This window comes from Pantherophis guttatus, chromosome 6 (assembly GCF_059756535.1).
Source record: "Pantherophis guttatus breed Tessera chromosome 6, ASM5975653v1, whole genome shotgun sequence".
In the NCBI taxonomy this organism is placed as follows: domain Eukaryota; kingdom Metazoa; phylum Chordata; class Lepidosauria; order Squamata; family Colubridae; genus Pantherophis; species Pantherophis guttatus.
The window spans coordinates 50,126,351-50,139,759 of NC_142068.1; the positions used below are offsets into that span (position 1 = coordinate 50,126,351).

Consider the following 13,409-nt stretch of genomic DNA (forward strand, 5'->3'; position numbering starts at 1 on the left):
ATCAGTACATTCAATCTATGCATAAGAAAGCTAGAAGAATATTGGGGGGGGACTATGAAAACCAAAGCTGAAAACACACTTTTTTAACTTTCAAAGAGGAAAACATGTTGAAGAGGTTTTTCAAAACAATATTCAAAATAAGGAAAATGAAAAAGCAGCATAAGAAAAGTTACGACAAATAAGGAAAGTTTTCTCTCTTAAAATTGGTGAAATTACAGGAAATGGAAGGATTAGGCAAGAGCAATTGAGGCATTAAGGCAATCAAAGCTTGCCTTAATGTGTTGTTTATTCACTGCATTGTTTAAAGATGAAGAAGTTAAATTATTGAAAGTGGCAGGTAAATTGCTAATAGCGATATGTAAACAAGTATGAAATAAAACCATGATCTACAGGTTGGAAAAAAAATAAGTGCTTATATAGTGCATATAAGAACATATGAAAATTACCAAGTTGTTATTTAAATCATTGTATAAGGTAAGTTTTGTTTACAATCTTACAAAAAATATTAGAACATACATGGAAAATAAAAAGCCAAACCAACAGAATGGTAGCAGAAAAGATAGAAGAACATGAAATCAGATAGTTTCCTTAAGGTGGTTAATGGAGTGATTAAAAGAATTTAGGAAGATTTATATTTGATTTATTGACTACACTAAGGCCTTTCATTCTGTAGATCATGCAAGAATGTGCAATCAGTTAAAGCTAGTACATGTGCTAGAGCAGGGGTGTTCAAACTCACAGCCCATGGGCCGAATGTATCATACACTGACTACGCCCACCCCCATTTTAGCGAAGGGGGGAAAAGTCACTTGACAACAACATGACGATGCAAATTTGACACCCCTCTGCTAGAGTGAACCAGTTTAATGTAATTGTAGCATTAGGCTACAAACCAGGAGTCTGAAAATTTGAGCTTCAGCTCAGCTGAATGATGTTGAGCCAGTCAGTGTCTTTCAGCTTTAGAAATCAGACAGGGGCAAACCACTTCTGAAAATATTGCCAAGAAAACCATGTACTCCACCAAAAGTTACCACTGACTTGAACAAATCAATCAATCAATCAAGATAGAATATCAAATTATTTTTTAAAGAAATTTTACAGTGATAAAAGAAATTGCAAAAACAATGTTTCGTAATAGGAAGGAGAATGAGACAAGAATATATTGTCTTCTTATCTCTTCAACTTATTCAGCAGACTTGAAAATGGAAGAACTGACAGTTGGAATCAATATAAAAGGCTAAACTGCTAACAGCTTTAAATATATAGACAATACTACTTATTTAACTAAAAGATTTAAAAAGTAGAAAAACTCATTAAAATGTTAATATTTAATATTAAAATGACAAAGTTACTGTCCACTATCATGCTTAGATAAAATCACTATTAACAGTGAAAAAAATTAAAATGGTAGAAAGTTTGGTTTCTCAAAAATAAGAATGAATAGTATGTTGAAAAAGTAAAGAGGTTAATCTATTGAGGGAGGCGATGGTAAACTTAAAACAAGATAGTGAAGAGTATTTTTGTAAAATCAGAGATCAGGGTAGTTAGAAAGATACCAAAATCAGAGATCAAGGTGGTTGGAGGCATAGAAACCAAGCTGAACCAGACAGAATCCATGTCTAACTGGAATGTAAACTCTTTCTGGCTTGCCCAGCCAATTATATTTCCTAGTGATTATGATGGTTAATAAGGTTAATTAATCATGATTGATTTTTGAGCTAAAACGTACATATAAAAGCCACCTGAACACAGAAATGCATGGGAATGCACTTTAGAATAGACTAAAACAATGATGAGCCAAAGATGAGGAGAATATCAAAGTATGACTGATAAAAATACCATAAACCTTGGTATATATACCCTAACCCTAACCTTGATATAAAAATACCAAGTCATGACAACAGCTTTCATGATCAAGAACAGCTAGATGACTTCCCACTTTGCCTTCTAAATTGTAATAATATATCATTACAAAATTGATGACTGTCATGAGCTCAGAATCCAACACTTGCTTTAAATCAAAGGGGAAATATATAAGTTTGTAAGAAAGTATGAATAGAGTGTGAAAAGCATTTATAGTTATGTTTATTTGCTGGGTTTTTGCCTGTTACTTTTCTCATTTTCTTTTCTCTGTGTTCCATTTTAGGAAATACTTCTGGAATCAAAGAGCTGTGAAATAATTGTGGTACATATCTGATTACTAATTTAGATAATATCTGCTTACATAAACAGAGAAAATTCTGTTTTCCATGATGTGTAGATCTGATTAATTGTGCTGGAACTGAGAGATATATTGAGGAACAATTTTATCTCAGTTTTGATTCAGTAAACCTATGCCATTGTTCTACACTGTACTGTTGCCTTCTGTGGTTTCTACTGGTGACAAATATCCTGAGACAAGATGTTTTCTCTGTTTTCTCACCTCCAAGAAAAACAGTAAGAGAATGGTCTTTTATTGGTTATGTATAGCTGTAAATCTGAACATTGAGAGAGAGCAAGATAAATAACATAGATACCTTCACAACATGATTCTTTAGATAGTTAATAAGAGTATTGTGATTAGTGAATGCTTTAACACTGGGGATTTTTAAGAAGAGATGGAATAACCATTTGTCTGAAATGGTATAGGGACCTGGTGGTGAACCTATGGCATGTGTGCCAGAGGTAGCATGCAGAGCCCTCTCTGTGGGCATGCACGCCGTCACACCAGCACAGTATGCCATAGGGCAGGTGTTGGCAAACTGCGGGCTCTTTCATCTCTCTGCTGTGGCTCCCTGTCAGGTGATCCCACCACTGGCTGGCCCCGCCCCTCGCCTTTCCCTCCCAGTCACCCCGAAGGAGTCTTTTTTTTCATCAAGTTTTTTAAAAATATATATATATATATATACATATTATGTGGACGGTGTGGTGTTTGAGTATCATACATTTCAATACAGATAAACATATTCATAATTATTACATTCCATTTTCCTTATTCCATAATATTTACCCCATCTTTTATACAAAATTTTAATTTTCATATAAATATTAACAAGTATGCAATAATATCTAAACCGATATGCTTTAACGTCCACCATATTATCTTTCATTATAATTTCAATAGTAGAAAAAATCAAGTAGAAAAAATACGAAATTGCCCGTCTGTTTTCTTTTCTCCTGTACACCATATTTCACCATATTTTACAATAATCCATCTCCTTTCCTCTTCTTTCTCTTCCCTCTTCCCTTCTCCCCTCTCTTTCTCTACTTCCCTCCTTCCTTCTCCTCTTTTCCCTCTACTTCCCTCTCTCCTTCTCCTGCAGATACTCTCTGTATATTTTAAAGTTTGTTAATACACATAAATATATCTACTTTCACATTACCTACACAATAGTCATATTTTATACACTTTTAATAATACCACCATTCAACCTCTCATTTCCAATTAATAATGAATTCTCATTCATAATTTTCTAGTTTCATATCTATTTGTGCTAATGTTTATCCTAATATTTATTTATATTAAATACAACTAATTGTCCAGCCTATATCATTAATATTAATACAATTATTAACATATAATCATGACATATCTATAACTCTTTTTCTCCCCTTCACCATTATCTCTTATCCACATCCCATCCTTTAATCCTACCTTTTTAAAACTTGTCTCCCATTTTCCTCTTAAATCTTTCATTCCATCTACTTTGAAGTTTATATTCTGAATCCATAATTTAATTTTTTCTCTTTGCCCTGTCTTTTACTACTGTTTAATTTGAAAGCCTTCTGCTCTAAAGCCTATCATTTCTCTCCCAACCTCTTCCCGTTCCTCCCATTTCTTTTTAAAATCTTTTAAAATGTTTTCCGACTGTTTTAATTTCACAATTCTTATTAATTTTAATAGTGTCTCCTTGTTATCTTCTTTTTGCTGCTTTCTCAGTTCTAATTCCATTTCTGTTCCAGCTGATGATTCCATTCTTTCTTTCTTGTCCTGGTCTTTGCTCGTTGTCTCCTATATAAAATTTTCTTCTCTTCTGTCTATACAATCAAATATTTCCACCATGTCCTTGCGTAGTTCCAGGATAAGGTCCTTAATGTCCTTAACATTTTGAATTATTAACTCCATTCTGTTTGAGTTTCCACAATCATCAGTTCAGAAACCAAACCTCCAAATCAAATTTAAATGTCTCATAAATGTTCAATCAAATCAGTTAGTTAATTCAGGGATCCTCCACTCCTCAAGTCGTTTTTGTATATCCAATAGTACTTAGGGGTCCCCAGACACAAATTCTTTTTTAATATTCCAGTCTCGTGGTTAGAAGGTAAATATGTATAGTTCAACATTTATTTCCCGTCATTTCAATATTTACTCCCAAGTTGCAAAAATTCACTGTCATCAGTAGATGGTGCTCTTTATTTCACTCTGCTACCTCTCTGCTTTTATTTTGTTTCTTTATTTTGCTCTGCTTTTATTTTGACAAGTCCAATTTATTTATCTTGCTTAGTTTAACTTATAACTCCATTACTTATGGCAAATTATTTGAAAAAAATGTAGGTTCATAGTTCCAGCATCTTAATATGCCTTCTTAATATCACGCCTTTTGTTTTGAGGATTCCATTTCCAACTACTTTTCTTTTTAAACAAATATTTATTTCTTTAAATTTCCAATATGCATTTTCACAATAGTTACACACCGTTGTAACAAATTGTTCTAAAAGGTATTCCCCTTAAATTTTTGGGAGGTCCAGCTTCAGCTGTAAATCTTTTCTTATCCAGATGACATACCATTCACCATTTATCTGCTCCTGCACAAACGTATGGTTTCTGGATGTTCCCCGGCTTCATGGCAGCCATTTTAACTGCCACTACTCCTAATCTTCAAATGAGGGGGTTTTCCGAGTCAGTGAGGGGAGATGCAGCTCCCCTCAACCTGCAAGGTGGTCCCCCTTTGCTTCACCATCCCTACAGGGTGGCTATGGCTTCAAATGAAGCCCCAACAGGGAGAGCTAGGAATAGACCTTGGAGGTCGTGGATCTCACTTCCAAAGGCACTGGAAGTTCAACCGGAAGATCTCTCCAAAGGAGTCTTTGAGGGCTGAATGCTGAGAGGCATGGATTTCATCTATCTTCTGTGTTCTAACACCATACTGAAGCAAACCAAACAGGCTGGGGTCTCCCTCCCTGTTAAGCAGCCCAGCCAAGCCTGCCTACGAGCTCCACCAAGCGTTCCAAACATTCCAAACATTCGGCTCGCACGTCCCTCCTGGCCAGTGCCAGCGGAGGGAGGGATAGATAGAGGAGACAGAGAGAGAGGGGAGGGAAAGAGGGAGGGAAGGAAGGAGAGATGGAGGGAAAGAAAACAGAGAGGTAGAGAGAAAATGGGGAAGAGAGAGACAGAGAAAGAGAGAGGAAGGGAAAGAGAAAGAGAGAAGGAGGGAGAGAGAGAGAAACAAAGAGAGGGAGGGAGCAAAAGAGAGAGAGAGAGAGAGGGTGAAAGTGAGAGAGAAACAGAGAGAGGCAGAGAAGCAGATAGAGACAGAGGGAGAGAAAAAGAGAGAGAGAAAGACAGAGAGGAGAAGAGAGAGGGAGGGAAAGAGAAACAGACAGATGTAGAGAGAAAAGGAAAAAGAGAGAAAGACAGACACAGAGAGGGAGGAAAAGAGAGAGAGAGAAACAGAGAGAGACAGATAGAGAGGAAGGGAGGGAAAGAGAGGGAGGGAAAGAGAGAGGGAGGAAAGAGAAAGAGAGGGAGGGAAAGAGAAAGAGAGAAATACAGGGGGAAGAGGGAGGGAGGGAAAGAGAGAAGCAGAGAGGCGGAGAGAGAAAGGGAAAGAGAGAAAGACAGAGACAGAGAAGGAGGGAAACAGAGAGAAACAGAGAGGCAGTTAGAGAGAGAGGGAGGGAAAGAGAGAGAGACAGAGGGGGAAAGAGAGAGAGGGATGGAGGGAAAAAAAGAGAGAGAAACAGAGAGAGGCAGAGAGATGGGGAGGGAAAGAGAGAGAGAAAGAGATGGGGGGAAGAGAGAGGGGGAAGAGAGAGGGAGGGAGGGAAAGAAAGAGAAAGAGGGAGGGAAAGAGAGAGAGAGAAACAGAGAGAGACGGAGGGAAAGAAAGAGAGAAAGAGAGGGGGAAGATAAATGATATTACAAAAGTTTTTCTTTTTTAATGTTGCTAAACGTAATATTTCAACAGCAGAAAAAAATGAATGGGCATAAAAGTGCATTTATCACATTTTTCTTAGAACAATTAGCTGAACTCTGCCTTGTTTACCATTATTTTAGGTAGTAAAACCTCATTATTCAGGTTAAATTGCCGTGTTGGCATTTTGCGATAAATAAGTGGGTTTTGGATTGCAGTTTGGGTACTCGGTCTCTAAAAGGTTTGCCATCACTGGCATAGGGTTTTCTGCTTAACCAGGGGATTTGGACTAGAAGACCTCCAAGGTCCCTCCAACTCTGTTATTTTGTTAAATCAATCTATACCCAATAAAGACTATTCCTTCAAGGCAGTAGTCATTGGACTATTTTAATAGACATTTGGGCTATCTTCACATTTTGGGTCATGTGATGCAAATGGAGGATGGATGAGAGGGGAAACTATATTTGCCAAGGAAAAAAGAATAGAAAGATGAATCATATTGATTATAGGACTGTACTTGGAAGAGCTACAAATCAGAGGCTATCAAGCATTTGCCAATGTTGTCACTAGAGCTGAATCAATTGGATCATACAACAAGTTAAATTTGTAGAGAAAATTGACCTTGGTAATCAAATGTATTTGATATTGTCAGATGGAAATTGTTTTTATAAACAAGGACACAATTTTGTTAGTATTTTGTGTATATTAGATTACATTTAAATAAAATTATGCTTACACTCTAATGAGAGAAATTAATAACTGACAATCCAATACTTTCCTTTAGAGACATAATCTGTTTAATAAATATGACTGTAAAATCAATAAACAATAGCAATTATACATTACACTACATTGTATCCAACCAAGAGAGGAAATTACATCAAAAAGTCATTTCAAAATTAGCAATAGTTCAATGCTATAAGAAAAGAAATCAAATTTATTTCCTATAAAAATAACACCACTAATATTGGACTTCTATCCATTAGAATTGTGAGAATTATTGTATAGTGATCTCTCATTATTTCTCCATACCCCGACAGATACACCGATGGATACACATAATTTGCATCTGATAGGAAAAGGTATAGAAGAATTCCAGAGATTTATCAATATTATTTTATAGTTACCTACTTTTTCTGTTTTGAGACTATGGATAGTATTCTGTCCTTGTTATGTGAAAAAAATATGGATTCTGTTCTGATGCACTACATCCCTAATTTCTTAGCATTACAATAAGCCAAATATTATTCTCACTCTATATTTCATATATTCACATGTAGCAATTTGGGCCTTAGTATTAAAATGGACTTCAGAAAATAATGAGATTGAAGATTGAAATTAAATGATTTTTTTTAATTTTTAGGGGAAATATTTAAGTAATTAACCCTATTATTTAAATAATTGGACCTCAAAAAAATTGCTTGTGTATTTCTTGATTTAAAACTGAAAATAGTGTTAGTATAATACTGAAGCTTTCCTTATGGCCAGTTGTTTTTCCAAACCTGCACCAATGTTTTGTTTGGGTGGGAGGCATCTATAAGGCAGCAAAGCAACATCGTGACTCATGGGAGCAGAAACTCGACTTGCTGAAATAACATGAAAAATATCCAATATGGTTTTCCAAATTAATTTTTAGAAATATTGAGTTATGGGCTTAACTGCTTTTCAAATCATTCATATAACCAAATGCTGCACAGGAAAGGGCACTAGCTTTTTATTTTTAATCATCCTCCTGAAAGGATTCTGTGCATTAGTGCATTATGTGGTACACTAGCAGCTTAATTCAGGATATTTGAGCTCTATTTTACTCAATCTCACTGGCAGTAAGAATACATGTGCAGCCTTAATAACAGAGCTGTGCCAAAACAATCACATCAGCATCTTATATTAGGAAAACTTATCTTGCCAGTTTCAATTCCAGTAAAAGAGGATATTTATAAATATCATCCATTGATGGAAGATGAGGCATACCAAAGCCTGTTGCCCAGGCAACAGCTTCTCATTAGGTAATGATTACAAGATTTGCAATAAATATCCATATAACAGTGCTGATGCCAGCAGCTTACTAGAGTGCATTTCCGACCTCATAGCCCCTCAGTGTTTGCTAGAATTAAGGATTTGACCTTTAAAACTGGCATAAATCTGAAGTAATCTAAGTTAAATGATGTTTAAATTAAGCTTAAGAAAACCTGTCATATTATAAAAATCTGAAACAATGTATCTCAGTGGATCATTTTTCATTTTCCCCTGCATATATGGAATTTCATTAATTTTATTATAAATAGCAATTACCATATTAATAATCATACTTATTAATACAGTCACATTTTAGTATTCATTTTGAAGTTCAAAGTTTCATAACACTTTTTTTAAAGTTTTAAGCGTAAGTATTCAAATATCTAGCTGTTGAATTTTTTTAATATTGTTTGAAAACAAAAATATAAACCAGATTAATTATTTAAATTCATTTAGAAATTAATAACTATAGTTAATAACCTTAACTATAAAGTCCTCAATTATGATCCTTCTGAATGCTATCATACCACTGGATATGTTTTAAAATATCTAATAATAGGAATAATATAACTTCCAAAAATTAATAGAAATTCCAGTGCTTTGGAAAACAGTTTCATTGGACTAACTTACTTACCTGGGTAAGTGAGGTAGATATTTTACTAGTATTTTACATCTTTGTATTATACCTCAATCAACACTTTATGGATTCGATGCTTTAGCATTAAATAACAGATCTTCATTTTCAATGAATTACATAATCCCTGATACTCCTTACTTTATTTGATGTTACTTTATGCTATATGCCAGAATCAGATAGACTAAGAGAGAGATAAGGACATCCAATTCATACTGAGGGGTCGCTATTCCAAGAGAATGTTCATGTCCCATTAGTGCATGCGCACTCCAGGAGCTGGTGTCATGGGAATTATATTTCTCACACTGAATCCAATATTTGTAATAAGATAATATCTTTACTAGAGTGTAACTTTTCATGAAGCAAAAAGTTATAAAAATCCAGCAGTGGGGACCAACCAGCGAATGAAAAAATTAGGCCAGGTCTTTCAATCATCAGGCTTACAATTAAAAGTCATTCTCAACATGTGGATTATATCTTTAATGCATTAATCAAGTTTCAGTTTACAGCTAACATGTACATCGAGTCTCCCAGTGAGGATTATTTTCAATCGGTTACAAATTTGGAGAACTAAAATCTGCTCAGTGGAACATTTTCCCTGACTCAGTCTAGAAAAATAATGTATTTGAATCTGGTCTGTAGAACTTGTAGCTGGACCTGTTTTATTCCACAATGCAATAAAAACAATGAAATAAAAATGGTAGATGTTTTTAAATAGATATTGAAATTATTTAGCATCTATCTGAAAAGTTAATTATATGGCAAAGGACATTGATATATTCCAGCTACAAGATGTAAAATTAGCCCCAGTATGGGGAAAACATTTTATGTAAATAGTACAACTTGATTTAAAGGTTTCTGTTATGTCTACATCTTATGCAAACATATTATCTATTAAAACTATTATCTACATTTTGTGGGATGTTTATAATGGAATCACACAAACATCATTTCTGTATAAAGTCCAGGGATAACAGGACTTGCAATTTATTCTTCTGGAACAAGTCCTTTTGAAAGTTGATGATTGTTGGCTTGTAGATTGAACCAATTTATCTGTAATAGTCACTCAATGTACCAAATAACTCTCATTTATTTTGGGTTTTTAAAAAAACCATTTTAAAAACCCACCAATACATTTGGGAAGAGGTAACAATGTGGAAACTATAGGAAATAATATTTTTCCCAATTAATTCCATTCTACTAATGAATAATTATCTCCAAAGTGAATAGATGGGATGCTAGCAAAAATGCTTAAAATTATTATTACAAATGCTAAGTGGAATAGTCTTTATTAAATTGGAGGGTAAAAGAGGTAGCTAATAATGGCAAAGACAAGCTAAAACTGATATTCAAACTCTCTTGACTAGATTTATATCTATAAAGATAGTTGTTTTTTGTTGTTCTTGAACTAGAATGGCATGAATGAAAGTGTCAATCAACTACATATGAAATATTTTGATTTTTGGCAATGAAAAACACATTTTAACTGTCTTACACTGCCTTTAACAAAATTAAAAAGGACTCCAGACAAATTATTTCATGGAGTACGTAAAATACCAGATGAAAACACAAGGGGAAAAATAATAAAACTGCTGTTTTAAAAACTCTATTTTTTCCTCCCTGTATTTCAGGAATGTAGGCTATAGTGCCAAAGTCATCTATAATCCCTCAGGGCTAAAAATGTTAGGAGTTATACTGAAAGTCAGCAAGTTTACGCTTACCTAATTTCCCTCCCAAAATACCCCATGCACATTCTTGGCCTATATCAGTATGGATCATGTAAAATTAAATCTTGATTAGAAAAGGAAATGGGAAGAGAATTAAGATAAAGTAGTGTTTTCCTTTTACCCCACTAAAATAGAGCACCTGTACATTCTAAATATGTTACCCAAATGACATCCACATGCACAGGCTTAAAGCTAAAAACCTTTTTTGTCATCAGAAGAATCAAAAGTCCAAAAGCAGTGACTGGTTCCTCTCTCTCTCTCATTTTGTATGAGATTTTGTATGATATATATATATATATATCATACAAAATATATATTTATATTGAAGGGGATAAAGATAGATTGGTGTCCTTGTTTCAAACATTAATACAGGTAGGAATTTCTTTTGTGCTTTGAGTCTCAGCAACTGTGGAAATACTTCCTGTAGTAAAGAGAGATAAACACAATAAATTTAAATTAGCAAAATAACAACGTGCAACTGAGGGAACAGAAAACTTCTCAATATCCTAATTTTCAATACTTTGGATGTAAATGTTCCTCACTGAGACATTATGCTCATCTTGAGAACCTGCTTGACATTTAGAAGGCTGAACATATCTTGTTCCCATACTAATGAGTCATGTCTTAACCCTGTCAAATTAAAGCCCAGCCTGTGACAGAAGGAAGGAACTGGACTGGTTGGATATCTTTGAGTTAAAGTGCTTACTTTTGATAACATTTGAAATTAAATATAAAGTGATAGGGCTCTGATAATCAGCTGAGGTTCTTGTCTTTCCTCAAAGATTGGAGGCCTGAACTGAGCAAAAAGAAAAGAAAAACGAAAAAAGCCAAGAATCAGATTTTACATTAATTTCTAGAGAATTATTGAGGAACTAAGTTTGTTCAAAAATTCCTAAAATTCTCATCTTTGGACAATCTAAAACATCTGTATAGAATTGACCATGAACTCTACTTTCTTTGCTGATGCAGCATGGATTTCAGGAAAAAAATCTTCTGCTCTATGAATCTATGCTGGTTTTCTTTCAATTTTTAATCATTATATGCATTTGGAAATACTTTCACTCATATCTATATATCTATATATCTATATCTATATCTATATCTATATCTATATCTATATCTATATCTATATCTATATCTATATCTATCTATCTATCTATCTATCTATCTATCTATCTATCTATCTATCTATCTATATATATACATATATTTCTGTCACATACATTATAGGCAACTCCCATACATTAAGAGTGCTTCTGAATTTTCATTCCAGTACATATGCTTCTGGAAATCTATTTTTCCAAGCCTTAGAAGAACACTACAGAAAGTAAGAAACCTACTGTATATCCCATCCCTAAACCTGCATTCTATATGGAGTGCTTATAGACTTGAAAGTCTGTTTATTTATTTAATTATCACCTAAATTGGCCATTAAAGGCTCTTGAAGCAATAAGACAAATATATGCACAAAAACTGCACCTTATATTAAAATATGATTACAAAAGAATATAATCTATTTCTCTCTTTCTCTCTCTCTTTCTCTCTCTGTCATATTGTCCAAGGTCGAGCCCACTTTTAAGTTGAATTATGGTAATTACTGGCTTGGATACAGCCAAGGCTAAATCCAAATAGGGTTGCCAGATATCCATGATGAACTTGGACAGTATAGAAACCACCTGCTTTGTCCACTGCCCAGGACAATATTTATAATCAAACTTTATGACTGGCAGCTCTGGAAGGGCTCCAGATTACCCATGTACTTTAACATGGTTACCTTGTGCCCTACAGGCAGCTGCTCCAGTCCCCCACCCCTTCAGCTGACCACCAGTGTACTAATCAGTGGGTCAGCAACCCAGCGCACCTGCGCCTGACGAGCATTCCTCAGACATCTGACCGCCAGTGTGCTTATCAGCAGGGCAAGAGTCTATGCACTGTCTGGTCCTGGACCCTGGGCAGTCCTTGGCTGTCTGGTCACGCTCGCTGGTTGGTGTCCAGGATGTCCAGGAGATTTTCCTCCCAATAGCCTCTTGTGAACAAGAATTGGTCTTTGGAAATCTGGCAACCCTACAAATAACCCCAGCCAGAATCAGTTGGATTCATTAAAAGTACAATCCTTGAATACTAATCCACATGTGCAAGGGAAAGGGAAGGAAGAGAAATGAAGCTAATTAAGGATAAAGTACAAAAACAGCTTCAGTAATAAATACAGTTGCATGCATTTGATCATAATTAATAATTCATTTCCAGAAGGATGCATAACTTGTGCCCTTCCAAAATACTGCTAGTTGGCCCTTAGACTTATATACCGCTTCATAGTGCTTTATAATCCTCTTTAAGCGGTTTACAGAGTCAGTATATTGCCTCCAACAATCTGGGTCTTCATTTTACTGACTTCAGAAGGATGGAAGGATGGGTCAACCTTGAGTCGGTCAGAATCGAACTTTTGGCAATGGCCATGAGCTGAATTAGCCTGCAATACTGCATTCTAACCACTGTATCACTACAGCTTGCTTACATATTACTTCTTTTTTTTCTTCAAATTTGGGAAAATATTAAATCCATAAATCATGTAGATTTTAGCTATACCTATTAATTTAATCTACCTTTGAATTTAAAATGACATCAGATCAAATATACTTCTTTTCTATTGGCATCAGTCACTTTATCGTTCATATCTTTCTTCAAATGTTGACATTTAGCTTTGACACAAAGCAAAAAATTATATCCTCAAATTTTGTGAGCTGATTATATTTTTGTAATATTGTAAGCTCGAATACAAATGGATAAACCAGACAGAGTCCATTCAAAGGCTATATTCAAAGAACAGAAGGTCTCAGTCCTGCTTGAGCAGGGGATTGGACTAAAAGACCTCCAAGGTACCCTTCATTCTATGTTCTAAAAGCCCATGTCATGCTA

General features: G+C 34.8%; 1 protein-coding gene across 6 annotated transcripts in view; it reads right to left on the reverse strand.

The window, feature by feature from the left end:
* Positions 1-9,231: 9,231 nt before the first annotated feature.
* The window catches only part of LOC117678686 (VPS10 domain-containing receptor SorCS1), a 415,591-nt gene continuing 411,413 nt past the window's right edge, over positions 9,232-13,409 (reverse strand). For 2 of the 6 annotated variants that reach the window (XM_087872866.1, XM_087872864.1), the window contains one exon: positions 9,232-10,914. In XM_087872866.1, the coding sequence (XP_087728992.1) occupies positions 10,893-10,914 (22 nt within the window). In that variant the 3' untranslated portion in view covers positions 9,232-10,892. Of the gene's footprint in view, positions 10,920-12,354; positions 12,563-13,409 lie in introns of those variants that run through there. The other 4 variants (XM_087872863.1, XM_087872867.1, XM_087872868.1 and 1 more) reach the window with 4 other exon arrangements.